The sequence below is a fragment of the Delphinapterus leucas genome, chromosome 21, assembly GCF_059928025.1.
Source record: "Delphinapterus leucas isolate spDelLeu-1000000601 "Yukka" chromosome 21, BTC_Dleu_Yukka2, whole genome shotgun sequence".
In the NCBI taxonomy this organism is placed as follows: domain Eukaryota; kingdom Metazoa; phylum Chordata; class Mammalia; order Artiodactyla; family Monodontidae; genus Delphinapterus; species Delphinapterus leucas.
The window spans coordinates 30,739,425-30,762,025 of record NC_143149.1 but is presented as its reverse complement, the minus strand read 5'-3'; the positions used below and the strand labels follow the sequence as shown (position 1 = coordinate 30,762,025).

The following is a 22,601-nucleotide window of genomic DNA, read 5'->3' as shown; positions in this document are numbered from 1 at the left end:
GTTTTTCAGAGATTATTCCTGCGATACAAGAGTACGTTCAGTTGTCTCTGATAGCCTGTTTGCACTGTGTGGATGAACTGATTAATCTGATTTGGGTCACTATTTCATCATCTGGGCACTCTCAAGTCTTCATTTAAAATCCAAGATGGAGTCACAGTGGACCTAAGGGAAGAGGTAGCTTGCCCCACTGGATTTCAAGGGTATGTATTGGAAAATGAGAATTCATCTTGGATAGGCCACTGTTTTATTATAGCTGTAAAGACTGTTAAAAGAAACAGGGGCATCCCTGGTGGCACAGCGGTTGAGAATCTGCCTGCCAATGCAGGGGACACGGGCTCGATCCCTGGTCTGGGAAGATCCCACATGCCGCAGAGCAACTGGGCCTGTGAGCCACAACTACTGAGCCTGTGCATCTGGAGCCTGTGCTCCGCAACAAGAGAGACCGCGACAGTGAGAGGCCCGCACACCGCGATGAAGAGTGGCCCCCGCTTGCCGCAACTAGAGAAAGCCCTCGCACAGAAACGAAGACCCAACACAGCAAAAATTAATTAATTAATTAATTAATTTAAAAAAAAAAAAAAAAAACGAAAACAAGACACCAGGCCCCAAATGGAGTCCCTTATGCTAAACCTCACATCACCAAATTGAGAGATTTACCTTAACTACACTTTTGGCTCTTCCAGAAATGGAATCTTAAACCAGTCAATCAGGAATCACCTGGCCAGCACTAGTTAGGTAATCTGCCTGATAGACCCCTGCCATCCCCTAAAGGAAAGTAACTTTGCAATAATCAGCCCACCTTTTTGCCAGTATAACTTCCTTGTTCCCACTCCCTTCTGCCTATAAAAGTCTTCCATATTTTACAGCTCTTAAGAGTTTCTTTCTTTTTTTTTTTTTTTTTTACTTTTTTTTTCTTTTCTGACCATGCCGTGTGGCATGCAGGATCTTAGTCCCTTGACCAGGGATCAAACCCGTGCCTCCTGCAGTGGAAGTGCAGAGTCTTAACCACTGGACCACCAGGGAAGTCCTGTGGAGCGTCTTTCTAACTGTTAAATTGGATGCTGCCCATTTTGAATCAGTTTTTGCTCAAATAAACTCTTAAAAGTTTTAATATGCCTCAGGTTATCTTTTAACAAGACCTACTGCAGTAAGCCCCGATAGGTCTTTACATTCTCTTTCTCCACATCCATGTCATTAGACAGTGTGTTCATTGACCAGTGGTGCTTAGAGCATGAGGTTGGTTCTGAAAGTGACTGAGTGACTTTGAAGCCTTCATATCCAGCAAAACTTACATCGATCCATAATATGCTATTTGGATGAGACTTTATGACTTCACCAGGCTTTTGCCTAAGCACATCTCTAATTTCTTTCTTTTCTTACTCATTGTAAGAACATATCTCAGTAAATTTTGGAGTGACTAAACCGGTCTTGATCACCAGGACTTTTCTATCTATAGTTATGGCCACCAGCAGAAGGGAAGTAGTTTTTATTTTCTTGAAAGTATAGGTGGGTGAACAGCAAGCCCAATAAACTTTGTTTCGTGTCGCAAGACCATCACTTCCCACTGATGGAACCTTTCAGGGGTCTCAACAACAGTGGTCAAAAACCATTTGCCCTCACTGTCACTGAAGACCTTACTGAACAAGTCTGCTTCTGCATACCATACCTGGCCAGATGATCCACAGGACCTATCTGCCTTTATATCCACAAAGGCATTGTGACCTTGTCTTTTCTTGTCTGCACAGAGACTCATGATGTGTTTAGGTGGCCTTCATTTTACTTATTTATATTTTCTTTCTGACTTGCTGAGTTTTTGAATTTGAGTGATGCTACACCTGATTAAATGTGGAAAATATGTAGAATGTTTACATTACCACAGACAGTTTTCCCTTACCTCATCCAAGTCAATCCCATAAATATCTAAACTTCTAATTTCTGTCACAACACATTCATTGTACTATTAAGTTTGTAACAAAGTGTCAAAATGCTTTCCAAAATGGTTGTAATATTGTGCATTCCATCCATCTATGTATAACAGTGGCGGTTGTTCTGAATCCTCACCACTTTTGTTACTGCCAGTCTTTTTCATTTTAGTCATTTCAGTTTGTGCTGGTATCTCATTGCAGTTTTAGTTTGTATTTTCCTGATGACTAATTATATGGGACAGTATTTCATGTGATTATTGGGCATTCATATGTTTCCTTTTTAAAATGTCTGTTCAAATATTTTGCAAAGTTTAATGGGGTTGTTTGTCTTTTTATTATATACTTACAGGAATTCTTAATATAAACTATACACAAGCCTTTGCCAGGTTTTCTCCCAGTATGTGGCTTAGCTTTGTGTTTTCTTAATGACATCTTTCAAAGAGTCAAAGTTTTTAATTTGATGAAGTCCAGTTTATAATTTTCTTCTTTGATATATTATGCTACTTGTAGCCTATCTATCCTAAATTTGTGAAGCTTCCTTGTAAATGTTCTTCTAGAAGTCTACAAATTTTAGTTTTTATGTGTATGTGTATGATCCATTTTGAGTAATTTGTGGCACTTTGTAAGTTAAGGATCAAGGTATATTTTTCTCAAGATATTCAATTGTTCTAGACCCATTTGTTGAAGAGACTGTCCTTCCCCCATTGAATTACCTTGGTACATTTACTGAAAAACAATTCATGACATACTTTGTGTTCCAATAATCTACATATCTATCCAGTACCAGGTCTCCTTATCCTAATGCACAAAATCAGGTAAAATATATCTTCATGTTTGGTTACTTCTTTCTCAAGATAGATTTGGCTATTTTAGGTCTTTATATTTCTATATAAAATTTTAAATCAACTTTTCCATTTCTACCCACCCCCTAAAAAAAAAAAAAAAAACTCTTGAAATTTTTTAAAAAATCTAAAGATGAATTTATGGAGAATTGAATAGTATACATAATGTGTTTTTCAAACCATGAACATGGTATATTGTTCCATTTATTTAGGTGTCTGTAATTACTTAAATTTAACCCTAAGTAGTTCATGTTTTTGGATATTATTGTAAATTGCATATTTTTTTTTTAAAAAATCAATTTTCAGTGCACTTTGCAAGTATATAGAAATAAAATTAAATAATGAAAGTTGTTGATTCCTCCTGTAGTCAGCTTAGCATTACTTTGAATGACTGGTTTATATTTTGGAAAATACCTGCAAAATGCCTAAGTCAAAATTATCAAATAACCAGTAAATACCTGAAAAAGAGGATGCTTATGGTGTTTATTCCAGAAATAGAGAAATGTTTCAGTATTTTTCAACATATATCATTAAAGTAACAAAGAGATAAAAATTACAAGATATTAAATATTGAAGAAACATTTGATAAAATGTTTGGACAACTAGGAGTAAAAGAATGTTCTTTGATTTCTCAAATTTCTCAATGATAAACCACAGTTACCTATGTTACAAAGTCCTCACTTCCAGTCCCATGATGGAATTCCATTTTTAAACTACATGTCATAAAAGGCCAATTTCTAAGCCTGGTATTTAGTCTAGGTTTCCATTATACATTGAGTATTGTCCAAATATGTTTTGCACTGTAGTAGGCTTTCTCTTTGATTCTAGGTGTTAGAGATTTCCCTTTCACGTCATTGATTTTTGTTTTATTTTCCCCAATGTTAATGTTCACTGTGTGTTTAATCTTCCATCTTCACTAAATTCTCTTGATAGTTTTCATTAAAATATTTATATTGTGAAACATAACACATTCTTCTTAATAATGAAACATGAAAATTAAAGAAGAAAGAATATCATCTGATTCCTGTAAATATTACAAAGTGTTATATAGTAATAGAGTTTGGGATATACTTTAATAATATGCAATTAATGTAATTGAAGACATTATATTTAATTTTATATAGGACATTATATGAGTATCCAGGTATAATAAACTATCAGGAATAACTTATTATTCTATAAACACAACTGATAATTTAATTTTGGGGGGAAAAGATACATTATTATAGTTACTTTTACAACATACTATTCAAAATATTTAATGTCAAATAAAAATACATATATACACACATATATGTATATATATAACACAAAACTTTTACACACACACTGTACCTTCACATATTTACTGGGGTTAGGGTGGAGGAAAGTTTTATACATAAACTTTTAGAACAAATACCAAAGAAAGTTGGCAGTTGTCAGATTTCACAATATCATAATAACAAAAAACTAAAAAAAAAACAACTGCCAAAATAGAAATAAACTGTCATGACAAATTGTAAAACACTGTAAAATATATTAGTGGCTAGGGGTTAACGTCATTAATATAAAAGTGCTTACAAATAAAGGAAATAAACAGAAGACTACTTCAACAAAAAGTATGCATAAAAGTATAAATCAGATTGTGCAGATATGTAAAATGTTCAGCACATTAATAATAAAACTAATAAAATTGAAACAGATATAAACACTTAGTAATTTGTTCCTATCCACTTTACTTATTTTTTTTTTATTTCCATAGGCCAAGAAAAATGTCATTTTTTTTTTTTACATCTTTATTGGAGTATAATTGCTTTACAATGGTGTGTTAGTTTCTGCTTTATAACAAAGTGAATCAGTTATACATATACATATGTTCCCATATCTCTTCCCTCTTGTGTCTCCCTCCCTCCCACACTCCCTATCCCACCCCTCTAGGTGGTCACAAAGCACCGAGCTGATCTCCCTGTGCTATGCGGCTGCTTCCCACTAGCTATCTACCTTACGTCTGGTAGTGTATATATGTCCATGCCACTCTCTCACTTTGTCACAGCTTTACTTATTTTAAAATATTATCAGTCTTATTTAACATCACTCTTACACTGAATAGATAACTATATAGAAAGAAGGAAATAGTGTATATTATGAAGAGCCTTTAATATTTTTAAATTCTTTGACCTAATAACTTCTAGAATCAATCTTTCATATACAATCTTAGAGCTAAAAAATGACAAATTTTCTTTGAAATGTCATTTACAACGATAATATGCTGTTGTAATTTAGAAACTCTATTTTGTCACATCCAAAAATTATTATATATTCACAGAATGATATCTTGAAGAGATTTGATAAGATGGGTAACCACTCAAGATGTAGTAAGTGAAAAAAATCTCAAAATTTACAATTCCTATATTTATGAACACAAAGATTGAAATAAATTGCATTACATTTTTAACAGTTCAAATTCTTGAGCATGGAACCATGAATAATTTCATTGCCATCTTTTTTTTCTATATCAAAATATATTATGTTTAGATATATATATTAAGTGGTGTTAAAAGTAGATACAGAAGTAAAAATTGTGATTGTAATTAACTTAGAGACATACTTTAGTATATTATGACAATAAATAAAATGATTTATTTTATTGAAAATTCCTTTTATTTAAATTGATTGCATTTGCTTTTTAGCAATGCTCTCATAAAAAATGCTGTGATGCTGTAACATGTTCTCTGATTGGAGATGCAGAGTGTGGTACAGGACCATGCTGTGACAGAAAAACTTGTCAGGTAAGTTTTCAAAATATTGCCTTATTTTCTTTCATGAAATTTTTATGTTCTTTTGGGTGCGTTTTGTAGCTTTTTTTTTCTGCTTTTATTTTTACTCATGTTTCAAATTATATTACTTTATGTACTCGATTCATACACAGTTGATTTCAGAACTGAGAGAAGGTCCTTAGATCTTTTTCAACCTCTTTCGTAGTGCTGCCTCTTACTGTATTGTTTCAATCTCTGCTCAAGACCCATCCTCTTATTGCATTTAATAACAACTCCAGATAATTTGGATGCTATGAGTTCCTCTTGGTCGTGCCTGAATGTAGCTCGTCATGATTGAACAACTTATGACAAAATTATGAATAAGCCACCCAACACACACTTGACATGCAATATTTGAATAAACAGACAATAATAATTAAAATGCCTCATTTTGAACGTAGCAGAAAAGGAATCCATATAGAATAGTCAGCAATATGTAGCATATCTAATAGTGAAGATTAGCTTTGGCAAGACCCTGGAAGTGACTGACTGAACCCTTGACTTCCCTTGGGAAGTTTTCCATTCAATTTTCCTTCATAGCCACATCTGATAGGAGACTGGGTAAAATCTCTGTTCTAGGGATTGCTTCATTTTAGTGACTCACCGTTTTTGTGTCACTTTCAGGGGTCTATGACAAACATAAAGACTGATTAATGAGAGGTTTTGCTGCCAAGTTTGTTTTTTCTTTGTCCATGAAATCTCTCCTAACATTATTTTACTTTGCTCTATGCATGTTCTTTTTCACCCAGTGGGCTAGTTTTTAAAGTCAGCGGTCATTTGTTTCAAGGCACATGAATGTAGAGGCCAGCCTAGGGTTTCCACTTCTTAGCAATAAACCTTGCTGCCCTTTCCTTCACCAGAGCTCTCATCTTAGTCTTTGTCTCCAAATCAGTGGAAATGAGCAGTCAGACTTTTCTAAACAGTCCATTGCCCTCTGCCTACATCTCAAAGGATAATTCTTTACAACAGAGGTAATTGCTACATTTGGTCGAATGAAAATTCATAGTATAAGTTACTAGGGAGGGCTTCAGGGTAACAGCTAAATGTCCTATGTTAGTTCACATTAATTTTATTATGTATTATAGCATAGAATTTGGCTTTTGCTGTCATTTAAAGGCTCACAGGTGCCTTACACTCTGCTCTCTTACGGGTGGCCATAAGCTTAAAAGGCTTTCCATTTTCTTCTCTGTCCACTGCCATTTAGGCTAGTTTCCACTGACTTCTGTCTGCAATTTAGTGATCTGATCCAGTTTTTTCTTATAAATTTTCATTTTAGATGGACACAAGTCCAAGTGCAAAGACATGGAAGACCAATAGTCTAACCAGCTGTTTTTCTGACACATAACAGTGGTTAATATGTTTTTAGCCAGTACCCAGACATTCCTATATGAAATTTAAGAAACTGTGATTGGTACTGCATAACACCAGTTATTATGGGTCAGTTGTATCTTGATCAACAGCCAAGCAAAGAATAACAAACACTTATGAAGCTTAAGTAAGGCATGAGTCTAGCTTTGTGCTCAGGTGAATCTTTGTTTGGAACAGGAGCAACAGGATTCTTATTCTACATCTGTTGGATATCCTTGCCTTTTTGTTGGCAGTTCTCAAACACACTTTTCCTGTAGGCAGTACAGATAGCTCATTGAAGTTCCTGGCTTTTCTAGTCCATAGTGTGTGATGTTTCAGAAGAGCAGAGGGATCCTCTGTTTCCCAACATTCATCTCCACCCCTGGTAGAGGCAGAAACCCTGACCCACCACTACGTTCTAAGTTAAATTCCCACCACTGTGTCTAGGGAGAAGGGTTCTGATTATCATCCTGAGTCAGCAGCAGTTTCATGTCAGCTATAAGCTCCTCATGGTGGAAGTGGAGTTAGTCCTGAAAGGAAAATTACTTGAAATGCAAGAAGGATAAAGATGTCCATTAAGAAACATTTTAGAAACATGGCAAAGACTGGCATCTGAGTTAGTTAAAACATCTCAGGAGTGCAACTAATTAGTCACCAAGAATCAAAAGCTGGAAAACAAATACACGTAGTTTTATATCAAATATTTTCTATTTATCTTGAAGTAAATATTCAGGATAACCAGAGCATTTTAACTATGAGAACTTTCACCAGAGCCATTGTTTTAAATTGAAGCGCAAATCGCACAATAAAGAATTAACCGTTTTCAAGTGAACAATTCAGTAGCATTTAGTGCGTTCACAATGTGGTGCAACCACCTCGACCTGGTTCCATAGCAGGTTCCTCATCCAAACAGAGAGATCCTGACCCATTATGCACTTGCCTTCCTTTCTCCCTTCCCCTCAGTCCCTGGCAACCAGCCATCTGCATTCTGCCTCTATGGATTTACCTACTCTGGACATTTCATATAGGTAGAACCATACAATGTGTGACCTTTGTGTCTGGTTTTCTTCACTAAATACAGTGTTCTGAAGTTTCAATCACCTTGTAGCATAAACCAGTACTCTATTCCTTTATGTGGCTGAACATATTCCATTGTCCATAGGACAACTTGTTTATCCATTGATGGACATTTGGCTTCTTTCTGATCTATTCCACCAGAACTTTTAAGTAAATTCATAATTTAACTTTAAATACTTACAAATGTATTAATAATGGAAATGATAGTTACAAATACAATCCTCCTATTTAAATTTGTATATTTTGTTTTACTACTTTAAGAACAAATATTTGGTTTTCTTTGTCTCACAGATAGCTGAAAGAGGACATGTATGTAGGAAAAGCACGGATATGTGTGATTTTCCAGAATTTTGCAATGGGATAGCTGAGTTTTGTGTACCTGATATGAAATCTGCTGATTTAGAACTGTGCAATAATAAGACTGCCTTTTGCTCTCAAGGAGTATGCCAAGATACAGATAAACAGTGTGCAGAGTTGTTTGGAAAATGTAATGGTTGTATTTTTTTTCTGAGGTTTATTTTTAAACTATATTTGTTTCTTAAGTCAGTAATACACCCTATAGCCATAATAATAATTATTGCTTAAATCTAAATTTGGAGATAAAACTGCAAAACAAAGCACCTTTGACCTATGTCAGGAGGTAGAATAGATCTAGTGAGTACGAGACAAAAAGAATAGGATATTAGTCAAGTTTCAGGTGATTGGTGGAAATGGAGTAGACTATTAGAATTGCAGATAAGTGAGCAAAGGATTGTTTTACTTCTTAATCATTTATGGATGATAATAACAATTTCTATTCTCGAGTAGGTAGTTTTTAGTTAAGTGTTTCTCCTTCATATATAGCCAGTAGATGGCACCCAATATTTATAGTAGATGACACTGCCTAGGCTTTGTTGTCTAAATGCCTTTGTATAAATTTGCCATGCTTTTAATTTTTAATTTTTAAGATGAGTAATTGAAACTTTATTTATATTTTCAGTTTCGAAGGGGGCTTCTGCTCTATGTTCACAAGAAGTGAATATGCATACAGATGACTTTGGAAACTGTTAGGGTCGTTTTTGTAATTATCGGTGCGTATTTAGAAAAATATACATTTTCCAAATGCACTGTATGTATATGTGTGTGTACTGCAAAGAATCACTTAATACAAATGAGAGATGAATATAGTATATAAAGATAAATTTATATGGTGCACTTCGTAAGATGGTGTATGTTCTTTTTAAAAAAATTTTTTTTAACATCTTTATTGGAGTATAATTGCTTTACAATGGTGTGTTAGTTTCTGCTTTAAAACAAAATGAATCAGCTATACATATACATATATCCCCATATATCCTCCCTCTTGCGTCTCCCTCCCATCCTCCCTATCCCACCCCTTTAGGTGGTGAAAAAGCACCGAGCTGATCTCCCTATGCTATGCAGCTGCTTCCCACTACATATCTGTTTTACATTTGGTAGTGTATATATGTCCATGCCACTCTCTCACTTCGTCCCAGCTTACCCTTTCACCTCCCCGTGTCCTCAAGTCCATTCTCTACATCTGCATCTTTATTCCTGTCCTGCCCTTAGGGTCTTCAGAGCCATTTTTTTTTTTAGATTGCATGTATATGTGTTAGCATGCGGTATTTGTTTTTCTCTTTCTGACTTACTTCACTCTGTATGACAGACTCTAGGTCCATCCACCTCACTATAAATAACTCAGTTTCATTTCTTTGTATGGCTGAGTAATATTCCATTGTATATATGTGCCACATCTTCTTTATCCATTCATCTGTCAATGGACATTTAGGTTGGTTCCATGTCCTGGATATTGTAAATAGAGCTGCAGTGAACACTTTTCTACATGACTCTTTTGGAATTATGGTTTTCTCAGGGTATATGCCCCATAGTGGGATTGCTGGGTGGTATGGTAGTTCTATTTTTAGTTTTTTAAGGAACCTCCATACTGTTCTCCATAGTGGCTGTATCAATTTACATTCCCACCAACAGTGCAAGAGGATTCCCTTTTCTGCACACCCTCTCCAGCATTTATTGTTTGTAGATTTTTTGCAGATGGCTACTTTGACTGGTTTGAGGTGATATTGTCACCTTATTTTTGATAAAGGAGGCAAGAATATACAATGGAGAAAAGACAGCCTCTTCAATAAGTGGTGCTGGAAAAACTGGACAGCTACATGTAAAAGAGTGAAATTAGAACACTCCCTAACATCATACACAAAAATAAACTCAAAATGGATTAAAGACCTAAATGTAAGACCAGGCACTATAAAACTCTTAGAGGAAAACATAGGCAGAACACTCTATGACATAAATCGCAGCAAGATCCTTTTTGACCCACCTCCTAGAGAAATGGAAATAAAAACAAAAATAAACAAATGGGACTTAATGAAACTTAAAAGCTTTTCCACAGCAAAGGAAAACATAAGACAAAAAGAGAACCCTCTGAATGGGAAGAAATATTTGCAAATGAAGCAACTGACAAAGGATTAATCTCCAAAATTTACAAGCAGCTCATGCAGCTCAATATCAAAAAAACAAATAACCCAATCCAAAAATGGGCAGAAGACCTGAATAGACATTTCTCCAAAGAAGATATACAGATTGCCAACAAACACATGAAAGGATGCTCAACATCACTAATCATTAGAGAAATGCAGATCGAAACTACAGTGAGGTATCACCTCACACCAGTAAGATGGTGTATGTTCTGAATAGCTTTGGTGTTATGCTCTGAATAACATTGTGAATTATCCTCATGTTTTGAACTGTTATTTAAACAATATATTGTGTCGCTAAGTGACATATGGGTAATTTTTTCTGTGTTATATTACAGGGATATCTATTGTGGAAAGTTAGTTTGTCTCTGGACACGTACAGAAGTAGTGCCATTTAAAATTTTTGATACTCAATATACTTTCCTTGGAGGCATTGTGTGTCTAAGTGCACATCTAAGAAATTTGACACCAGTAACCTTCCGAGATGATTATACCTATGTAAAGAGTGGCACTATGTGTGGTCCAAATCAGGTAAACACAAATTCTTCATGGTTCTATACGTGGTGTGTGAGCGTCTTAGTGTCTGTGTATGTGTGTTTGTGTATGAGAGAGAGAGAGGGCACTTAAGATTTTTAAGTTGTAATTGTTACCAATTTTGGTTACTGCGTCGTGATCTTAAGCCTTAAAGGTCAAAATTTCTATTGATCAAAGGAACACTTGCTTTACTTTTTGTCATTTTTCATTATGAATTTTACTGTAGATATTTAAAGTTGTGTACTCACACTTGAGTATCTTACTTAACCTCTTTGTTAGGCCAGCAATAATTTGTGTAAAACAAGGAAGAGAAAAGAATCAAATAATACACCCCAAAAGCAGGTCAGACAATCCTGAATAATAAGCACAACAAAGAGAATTAATTTGATTGTAATAAAACTAAAATATTGATTTGCTCATTAGCCTACTTCCCTAATTCTTTTTCCAAAAGCACAATATACTTGTTAACAATTTGCCCTTTCTCAAGACACAAGAATAAAACAGAGTTTAAGCTTTGTTTGTTTTTCTTTTTGTTAAACATTTGAAGAAACATAACAGATGATTTTAAACTAGTACCATTGAAAATTTAGTTGACTAATGTAAAACAGTACACAATTATCTCACATTTAAATTTAAATAATTTAAATGGAGGTATAATATTTTAAGAAAAGAAAAAATAAGAGAAAAATGGAAGTGAATAGTAAACTTATCTCAGAATGGGAAGAGATATTCTCACATAAAAATAATGAAGTAATCACAAAGTAACATACTGGTGCTGACTACATTATAAAGTAATATGTCATCCCTTTGAAGATCATTTAAAATTAAGTGCCACAAAAACAGAAATATAGATCAATGGAACAGGATAGAAAGCCCAGAGATAAACCCACTCACATATGGTCACCTTATTTTTGACAAAGGAGGCAAGAATATACAATGGAGAAAAGACAGCCTCTTCAATGAGTGGTGCTGGGAAAACTGGACAGCTACATGTAAAAGAATGAAATTAGAACACTCCCTAACACCATACACAAAAATAAACTCAAAATGGATTAAAGACCTAAATGTAAGGCCAGACACTATAGAACTCTTAGAGGAAAACATAGAACACTCTATGACATAAATCACAGCAAGATCCTTTTTGACCCACCTCCTAGAGAAATGGAAATAAAAGCAAAAATAAACAAATGGGATCTAATGAAACTTAAAAGGTTTTGCCCAGCAAAGGAGAACATAAACAAGACGAAAAGACAACCCTCCAAATGGGAGAAAATATTTGCAAATGAAGCAATTGACAAAGGATTAATCTCCAAAATATACAAGCAGCTCATGCAGCTCAATATCAAAAATACAAACAACCCAATCCAAAAATGGGCAGAAGACCTAAATAGACATTTCTCCAAAGAAGATATACAGATTGTCAACAAACACATGAAAGGATGCTCAACATCACTAATCATTAGAGAAATGCAAATCAAATCTACAATGAGGTATCACCTCACACCAGTCAGAATGGCCATCATCAAAAAGTCTACAAACAGGGCTTCCCTGGTGGCGCAGTGGTTGAGAGTCCACCTGCCGATGCAGGGGATGCGGGTTCGTGCCCGGGTCTGGGAGGATTCCACATTGCCGCGGAGCGGCTGGGCCCATGAGCCATGGCCACTGAGCCTGCGTGTCTGGAGCCTGTGCTCCGCAATGGGAGAGGCCACAGCAGTGAGAGGCCCGTGTACCACACACACACAAAAAAAATGTCTACAAACAATAAATGCTGGAGAGGGTGTGGAGAAAAGGGAACCCTCTTGCACTGTTGGTGGGAATGTAAATTGATACAGCCACTATGGAGAACAGTATGGATGTTCCTTAAAAAACTAAAAATAGAACTACCATACCAGCCAGCAATCCCACTATGGGGCATATACCTTGAGAAAACCGTAATTCCTAAAGAGTCATGTAGAAAAGTGTTCACTGCAGCTCTATTTACAATAGCCAGGACATGGAAGCAACCTAAGTATCCATCGACAGATGAATGGATAAAGAAGATGTGGCACATATATACAATGGAATATTACTCAGCCATACAAACAAATGAAACTGAGTTATTTGTAGTGAGGTGGATGGACCTTGAGTTTGTCATACAGAGTGAAGTAAGTCGGAAAGAGAAAAACGAATGCTGTATGCTAACACATATATATGGAATCTAAAAAAAAAAAAGGTTCTGAGGACCCTAGGGGCAGGACAGGAATAAAGACGCAGATGTAGAGAATGGACTTGAGGACACGGGGAGGGTAAGCTGGAACGAAGTGAGCGAGTGGCATGGACATATATACACTACCAAATGTGAAATAGATAGGTAGTAGGAAGCAGCTGCATAGCACAGGGAGATCATCTAGGTGCTTTGTGACCACCTAGAGACATGGGATAGGGAGCTTGGGAGGGAGACGCAAGGGGGAGGAGATATGGGGATATATGTATATGTATAGCTGATTCACTTTGTTATACAGCAGAAACTAACACACCATTGTAAAGCAATTATACTCCAATAAAGAAGTTAAAAACTGCCTATGTATACATGTTTTAGATCTAAATATGTAAAGGAAAGAAAGAAATGGAGTACCATATAATTTAGATAGTAATTATTTTTAGAAGGAGGGAAAAGACTGATTAAGGAGGAACTGGGAGGATTGCCATCTTGGGTAATAGCAGAGGTCCTTTTGTTTTTTGAGTGAGGGTTGAGTAAATGAATTTTGTTAAAACCATTGAGCTTTCCACTTTTAGCTTGCAATTTTTCTGTATGTGTACCGTATTTCACAATGGAAATGGTTCAAAAATCTAAATTGCTAAACAATAACCAGTCATTTGTAAACAAATGGATTTAGCTCCATAAGCTTCTTTCATTGTATTTAATTTGTTTCAGATTTTCAAAATGTTTGTCTTTTAAAATTTTAATAGTAATGCAACATATATTCATGTAAATAAATTTTAAAAAAGTTTAAAAAAAGGTACACTTGGAAAATAATATCACTGTAAAAAAAAAAGTGCCAAAATGTTTACTAAAGTATAGCAAAGTAAATAAATAAATTTATTAACTAATTTAATCATTCATTAATTAGAAAAAAAGCACTCTAATGGCTTCTATATGTGGCATAACACCAAAAAAATAATTTTGTCTTTGCCCCTGGTTTCTGGCACAAAGATCCTAAACCCCTTGGAATTTCCTGACTGATAAGAATTTTTTTGTTGTTATTCATAATGAGCCCCTTCTGATCAAACCGAATTTATGCTAATGGAGTAACAGGGTGGGGCATCTAGATGGCTTCAGGATGGTGCTGGTTACCAGAAAGACCAACTGGAACTTTTAGTTCTACTCACAACTTCCACTAAGGAGAGTAGCGTGGCTGGAGATTGAACTCTGGAGAAACTTGGAACACTGAGATCAGGGAGCTTCTAAGTTGGTGAAATAAAAATGAATATCCAACAGTTGTGTTCGTCCAGTCAGTTAGGAATTGAAAATAATAATTGATGGTGAGAAGCACAACTTATTATCATCCTAAACCAAGTATAAATTAGCACATACTTTCTGGAAAGTGATTTAGAAATATGTAAGAATTCAAATATATTATCACATCTTTTTGTCTATTTTTGAAATTTATTACTATTTGTTACTATATTTTTCTATATTATTGAAATATAACATTATACTAGCTTCACATGTACATCATAATGATTCATACTTGTATATATTTCAAAATGGTCACCACAAGTCTAATTAATATCTGTCACCATATGTAGCTATAATTTTTTTCTTATGATGAGAAATTTAAGATTTACTGTCTTACCAAGTTTCAAATACAGAGAACAGTATTAGTAATTGTAATTACCATACTGCACCATACATCCCCATGACTTATTTATTTTTATAACTTGAAGTTTGTGCCTAACCTCCCAAATCCCACCCCTGGCAACCACCAATCTGTACTCTGTATCTGTGAGATTGGGTTGTTTTGTTTTTATTCTTCTTAGGATTCCACATATAAGTCATATTATACAGTATTTATATTTCTCTGACTTACTTCATTTAGCATAACGCCCTCAAGGTCCATCCATGCTGTCACAGCTAGCAAGATTTCATTTTTTTATGGCAGAAAAATATTCCATTGTGTATATATACTATATTTTTGTATATATACTATATTTTCTTTATTCATCCACTGGTGGACACTTTAGTTGCCTCTACATCTTGGCTATTGTAAGTAATGCTTAAATGAACATTAAGATGCAGATATATTTTTGAGTTAGTGTTTTCATTTTCTTCAGATAAATACCTACAAGTGGAATTGCTGGGTCATGTGGTAGTTCCATTTTTAACTTTTTGACAAACCTCTATACTGTTTTTCATAGTGGCTACACAATTTACATTCCCACAAACAGGAACAAGTGTTCCCTTTACTCCACTTCTAAGCCAACACTTATTATTCCTTGTCTTTATGATAAAAGCCATTCTAATATCCTAGAAGAATAAGAGAAAGAACTTAAGGATGGAAAAGTATTAGAGGAAATAATGCCTGGAAGGTTTTCAGAAGGCATAAACCACAGATGCAAGAAGCTGAATGTACATGATATAGAATGAACTCAGTGAAATCCAGTAAGATACAGCATAATAAAATTTCTGAAAACTAACGACAAATAAAACTAATCTTAGAATTAGTGAGAGTGAAGCAGCATCTTATATACTGGATAAACACAATTACACTAACATTTGGAATAAAACCATATGGGCACTAGACATACAAATACTAATAGAAAATTGCTACGCTAGGTAACTAGCCTTCTATCATCCCACATAACATTTAAATTCAGCAAATGTCCTGTTGAAAAATGAGTCACTTATTTAAAAGACCTCTGCTTTCTCACACCAGCCCTGTTTGACCACTGAAAACATTACAGTTTATCCATTTCTCCTTCAAGATTCTCTGCCTGGGAAAGTCCAGTCATTAGCCCATGCCCAACTGGGCAATGTCCCCATGGAAGGAAAAGGAAAGAGAAAGGCGGGGGACGGGAAAGAAGGGGAAGGGAAGGAAAAACAAAGACTTTTGACTTTTCCTGCTTGGTCTGGAGGAGCTTTAAGCTGGCAGTGACTTTTTGATCCCACACCTTTACCGCGGGTCTCTCACTGTTGTGGCCTCTCCCGTTGCAGAGCACAGGCTCCGGACGCACAGGCTCAACGGCCATGGCTCACGGGCCCAGCCGCTCCGCGGCATGTGGGATCTTCCCGGACCGGGGCACGAACCCATGTCCCCTGCATTGGCAGGCGGACTCTTGACCACTGCGCCACCAGGGAAACCCTATCCCACACCATTTTTAATTAAAATTCTAATTGGCAGCTCTCTCTATGCAAATGAAGTTTGTCGCATTGTTACCAGGGAGTAGGTTCTTGTCTCATCACAGCAAGAATTCAGAGACAAGATAGGGAAGTCAAGAAAGCAAAGCAAGGATTTATGTAAGCAATAGTATGCGCTCAAGGGGAGAGCGGGCAGGCTCAGGAGAGTAGCTGCCCTGAGTTCTTCGGCAAGCCAGTTATGTGGGGCGTAGAAATGAACGGGTGGAATATTCACTGGGGAGGGAGGGGTTTAGGGTCAAAATTCCCTGATTTTTATCCCAGCTCCACCTTCCCGAGGGTAGGAGGGATTTTTGTCCTTATTTAGCCTTGATTGGAAGTGTCATGGAGTCAGTGCGTGATGGGAACTTCTTATCTGCAAGGTAATTTTATTGTAATGAGGGCCTAATGACAACAGGTTGCATTGAGATGCCAGAGATTCCTGCTTTTTCCCACCTTTCTTTGTCTGCTTCCAGGACATTTATCACCCCAAAATGTGTGATTTCCTGTCTGTCTGGAGGTTTCTGCTTTTCTTTTGTCTGACTGTGGGCTCCCGCTGTTTACAAGATGTATGGTTTCCTGCCATTTGGCCTGTGTCCCCCCGCCCCGCTCTAATAATATGACAGTCTCTGTTTTGGAAGCTGGCTTTTAGGCCGTGGTACTTCCAGTCGTTTAATCGGATAGTGCCAATTCTGGAGGACAGACCACTGGACAAGCCCGAATTCTGTAGTCACCATTAATTCAATTGCTTTATGAAACAAAATACTCTTCTAAATTGTCTCCCTTGGGATAAAGTGTTGTGTTGACTGTGTTCTGTAACTGAGAGAAGTGGGGAGGTGAGTAGTGGATACTGAGAGCTAACTAGTTCTGTGGTTTTGGGCGCAGACTTCCACTGATAGTTCCACATTTTAGCCACCCTTTCCCATCTTGCCCTTTCAGCTCTTCTTCCTGTTTTTCCGTAGGACTCTGAGGCTGCAGCTCCTCTAAAGCAGCGTAAGGCTGATCAGCTAGGCTCTCCCCTTTGCCACTGTGTTCCCTGTGGTTGCTTTCTCACTTCATGTCACCCAACAGTGACCTTCATTTTCTTTCAAAATCCCAGGAAGTCCTTTACTCTCTCCTCTTCTAATTGTCTCTTTCTGATTTTCCTTTACTCTCATTTATTGGGAAAAGGGGGGCTATTGTGAGTGCCAAGTCTGTGAATTTGAGGCTATTGTCTGTGAATTTGAATTGGAATCATTCTCTGGTGATTTTAAAAAGTCATCAAGGATATACTTTATGTTCATTTGTTATTCTACAGTGTTCAGTTGTTTTCAGAGAGGTTAGATAGTAAAGCCTTCTTTACCACATTCTCATCAAATGTGGGTCCTTTGTAAAAATCAGTCTATCAATTGATAGATAAGAAAAGAGAGAAAAAGAGATTTTATTTCTTATCTATCAAAATAAAGAAGAGTATGTCTTCCTTGTCAATTATAATAAAAATTATAAATGTTATACTCCTAAATTTAATACTGTAATATATTAAGTGAATAATATATTACATGAAGATAGGCATTATTCCAGCAATGCAAGTTTGCTCAATATTGGTTGTGATAGAAGGCGTCTTTGAATTGTTTATTTAGAAGACAGAACAGGAGTTTATCAAACTGATTGTAGCTCATATAAGTAGGTGAGGGGTATTAAGCATATCTTCTTAACATAATCATTTCAAACTTGAAGAAAATGTCTGGGGCATGTAATTGTCCAAAAAATAGTTAAGCTAATCAATGACTGAATAAATAAAATTAACTGTCTTTTCCTTACCCATTCTTATGCACAGAACTGTATGAAAACATGCTCACATAACCCAAGACTTTCTCCTCAGGAAATATTTTTTTAGTTATATCAAGGATTTTTTTTTTTGAACTGTGATGTGATTTCTTCTGGGACACTATTAGTGTTTCTTTTTTAAAGAGGGAAACCTTAATGTGTTAGTTAATATTCAAAACACTGTCCCAACCACTGACCAAGGCTAAGTATTTTCATAGTATCTTTTGCTTTTCCTGTCATTACAAAAGAGCCAGCTACAAATCGATCTGTTTAGCTGAAAGAAATTATATCAGAAGCATGGTTCTTAACTTTTCCTGGCTTATTTTTCTCCTAAAAACAAGCCAGGGAAGTATGACTGGTATTGCCTCAATGACAATGTTAAGAACACTAGAATGAAAATAGTTTTGTGGACAGGTAATGCTGGTTTGTCCAACATTTTGTTATCCTTGCTGGCTTTATCAGAGCACTTTCAGTTAGTGAACAAGCTGATATTTGTTCTTTCCTTAATTAGCAATGGTGATAGAAAATAATGATATTTTTAGACTATTCATCAGATAGGGGGTATTCTACCAGATACTTAAGAAAATCCATCAGATAGTAGATTCTCCCGAAGATAGTCAAATTAAATTGAAATTTGGATAGACAAATATTAACATAGAGTCTACATAGAAATCAGGTTAAATAAATAAATAATTAAGATAATATCCTATATTTAGTGAGCATTTACTGTGTGCCAAACACCACTTTTGTTCCTTTATCTGTAGCAAGCTATTTCACCTTCATAACCTTGCGATAGTTATATTATTCCAAACTCAAAGATGGATAAACTGGGGTAAAGAAGATTAAATAAATTTCTCAAGGTCACCTTTCCTAATGCAAAAGATAAGAGATATGGTCATTAAAGTTGGGAAAAAAATGTAAAAATGACAGGAACACTGGTATTGGGCTCTGTGAGTAAAGTAGTTCTTGTACTGAATATTGGTTCTGTCAGTCAGTGGTGCTGTGACCTTAAAAGTATACATTTAATTCTCATCAAATATAAAATGAGGATGAAAATATCTCCTTCACAGGGTCAATATGAGTATATATTATAAAAATATATAGAAAGTGCAAAGACAGATCCTAGCTCATTACCAACAGTCAATACAAGTTGGCTATTTTTGTACTTATACCAATTAATATGGATAAATGCCCAGTTCTGCTCCCTCAAGGGAAAAAATGGTTTCTGATTCTCAAAATATGGTATTTGATAAGGTAACAACACACCATTTGACTCCAAGTTCTTTTATTAGAATGAGCAGATCTGAAATCCAGATTCAACTGAGGTATATATATCTTGTGCATCTAATTTTCATACCAAGTACAATTGTTCAACTCTTGACTTTAAATTAAAAATTTTTGTCGTTGGTGGTTGTTTTCACATTTTAGTTTTGTAACAGAGGATCTTGCACAGACGTCAACGTCAGCGCAGACGCAACTTGTATCTCCAAAATAAAGTGCAATGGACATGGGGTATGTATAATGGTTACTCTCTTTCTAAGTATAGTTATTTTGATTCATGTCAATAACATTTTTCAGTATAATAATGCTTAAAATTATTTGGGGTGTAGAAATATATTTGGAAAATTGAAATCGAATAAGAAAAGCAGACTGCATTATTCATATGTATGTATGTGATTTATGTGTTCAGTCAGATCATATAGGCTTCATGAGCAAATAATTTGCTTTGAACTTTGTACTAAAATTCAATACGAAACAATCTATTATCATAATGTTAGATTAAGATTATGAGATTTTGGAAATGAGCTCATTAAGGATTACACATATACATTTATACATACATAAAAATATTGCTTATAATTGAGTGTATGTGTACTGATAAATATTTAAACACTCACACAATATATATTATACATATTACTTATAATCTCATATTTTTATGCCAGCAGACTTTCTTGTTCATTATGATCTGCTTCATCCTTGAACATCTTCAATGTGTTTCCCTGCATGTCTCTTCCTTACTATATTTGAGAAGTTATCCACTGATGGACTTTCAGATAATGTTAAATTTTTACTTAACTATTGTAACTAATGGTACAGTGGACACTGTTATACCTTCACCTTTGCACATTTATCTGACTTCTTAAATTGTTAGCAGTGAAATCTGATGAGCCAAATATATGTACCATTTAAATTTTCATTAATATTATATTGTCTTCAAGAAATATTATACCAGTTTTTGATCTGACCTGTCATATATAAAAATGCATATTTCTGGGCTTCCCTGGTGGCGCAGTGGTTGAGAGTCCGCCTGCCGATGCAGGGGACATGGGTTCGTGCCCTGGTCCAGGAGGATCCCACATGCCATGGAGCGGCTGGGCCCGTGAGCCATGGCCGCTGAGCCTGCGCGTCCGGAGCCTGTGCTCTGCAATGGGAGAGGCCACAGCAGTGAGAGGCCCGCGTACCAAAAAAAAAAAAAAAAAAAGCATATTTCCTTATATTCTGGTCAGACTAGTTTCTCTGTCTTTTGAATCTCTTCAAACATGCTAAATCCATTGTTAACTTGCATTTCTTCAGTAATTAATTATACAGTCCTTAAGTATGTATGGTCACATTTTCCATTTGTATTTCTATTTGTCCATCCATTGTGAAATTATCTACCAGGTTATAGAAATTTTGTAAACTTTGTAAGTTTTTCCAAGCATGTCTTTGGCTTTAACTGTGTGGTTAGTGCCTCCTGCCATACTGATGCTTCCTATTTTATATAGTAATCCAGGAGAAAAGTGACCTGTGTGTCTTTTAAAAATATTTTCTCTCCCAGATCACTTACATGTCCTATTATTTACAGTTTCTTTTCTGTTTCTTTCCTCTTATTTAATTTTAATTAATTTCTTGTTAAGTTTTTCACGAACCTATTTCTAGATTCTCTATAATGTTTCTGGCCCTTCTTTCAATTCACCCACCAGATCACATTTATAGATATTTTCTAGCCTTCCTATTTCTAGCCAAATAAATTTTGCTATCTATGTCTGCTTAAGAATACTTCTCCCTTTTGTTTTTCCCCATTTTTTTTTTTTTTGGTAAAAATTGGCTCTTATCATGGCTAATTTTTTTGAACTAGCACAATTCATAGTATATTTAAACTCCCACTATTTTATAATTTCTAGCTTCATAATTCCTATGCCTTTCTAGAATAAGACATTTCAGTTGTATCAGAATACTATATACTTTTATTTAAAAGTACAAGAGATAAATAAGAGACAATCTATGGGACATTTGAAAAGATATTGCATGAACATTATTATATTAATTTTTAATTTAAGAATTGCTTTCCACATTAATATAAAAGCTACCTATAATATACTAAATTATAGTACTTTAATAATTTACATTGACTAAAAATAGCAAATAATGTGTTTAATTTCTATCATATACATCAAACGCACTTTTAAAATTTGGTTTTGGCTTTAGGTTTGCAATACTCTCCATAACTGTCACTGTGATGCTGGATATGCCCCTCCACAGTGTGAACCAATGCCTTCATCACCAGGAGGAAGTATCAATGACGGGTTTTGGCTTACGTCAGGTTAGTATCCAGATCACGGTGCTCCAACAGAGCCGTCTGCACTTAGAGGAATAGTATACACCTCCACGGTCTGTGTGGCTGTTGAGCACCTAGCATGTGGGTAGTGCAACCAAGGAACTAAAGTTTCCATCTTATTTCACTTTATTTAATATAAATTTAAATAGTCACTTGTGATTAGTAGCTACTAAATTAGGCAGTGCAGCTCTAGATCATATTGTCAATCAAAATTTTGTATATGGTTTAAATTCAAATCTAGACATGAACACTTTAACAGATCTTCTCTTAATTTTAACAATGGTTTCCAGAACTTTTCTATTTGTACAACAGAGATTTCTAGATAGGTATAGTTAAATGATAGAATAGGTGATAGTTTTATTATGTAGTCTGTATATTCCAAGGATGTTAACTGTTATGATGTGCTAGTTCACAGCAGAGTTGCCTCTTTCAAGTTTTAACTCTACTACTGAAAGGTAAAAATAATAAAGTCTTCCACATCCAAAGTATATGGATAGTAGATGGCACAAAACATTTTTTAATTTATTTGGTGAACATTCGTGAACAACTGTAGCATGTTTGACTTTTTTAAACTTCACAATGTGAAACTCTCAGAACACTGTAATTCCATTAAGGTCTTTCCATCATTTGTGCTTCTGTTTTGTGCCTCTGTTTTTATTTATTTTATTTATGTATATGTTGTAAACCTGACAATAGAGCATTGTATTTGCCTTAAAATAGCCAATGAAATGTTGAAGAATTTTAATGTAAATATGTACATTTATCCCAACCTATTTACCATTTTCTAGGGCTTTTCAATTCCTCC

The 22,601-nt window shown here is 35.3% G+C and overlaps 1 protein-coding gene across 1 annotated transcript in view; it reads left to right on the top strand.

Moving 5' to 3' along the window:
* The window catches only part of LOC111173536 (A disintegrin and metallopeptidase domain 3-like), a 110,365-nt gene that overhangs the window by 66,349 nt on the left and 21,415 nt on the right, over positions 1 to 22,601 (top strand). The window contains 6 exon segments of the mRNA XM_089903783.1: positions 5,437 to 5,539; positions 8,282 to 8,482; positions 8,966 to 9,056; positions 10,820 to 11,012; positions 19,624 to 19,707; positions 21,667 to 21,781. Of these exon segments, the coding sequence (XP_089759909.1) occupies positions 5,437 to 5,539; positions 8,282 to 8,482; positions 8,966 to 9,056; positions 10,820 to 11,012; positions 19,624 to 19,707; positions 21,667 to 21,781 (787 nt within the window).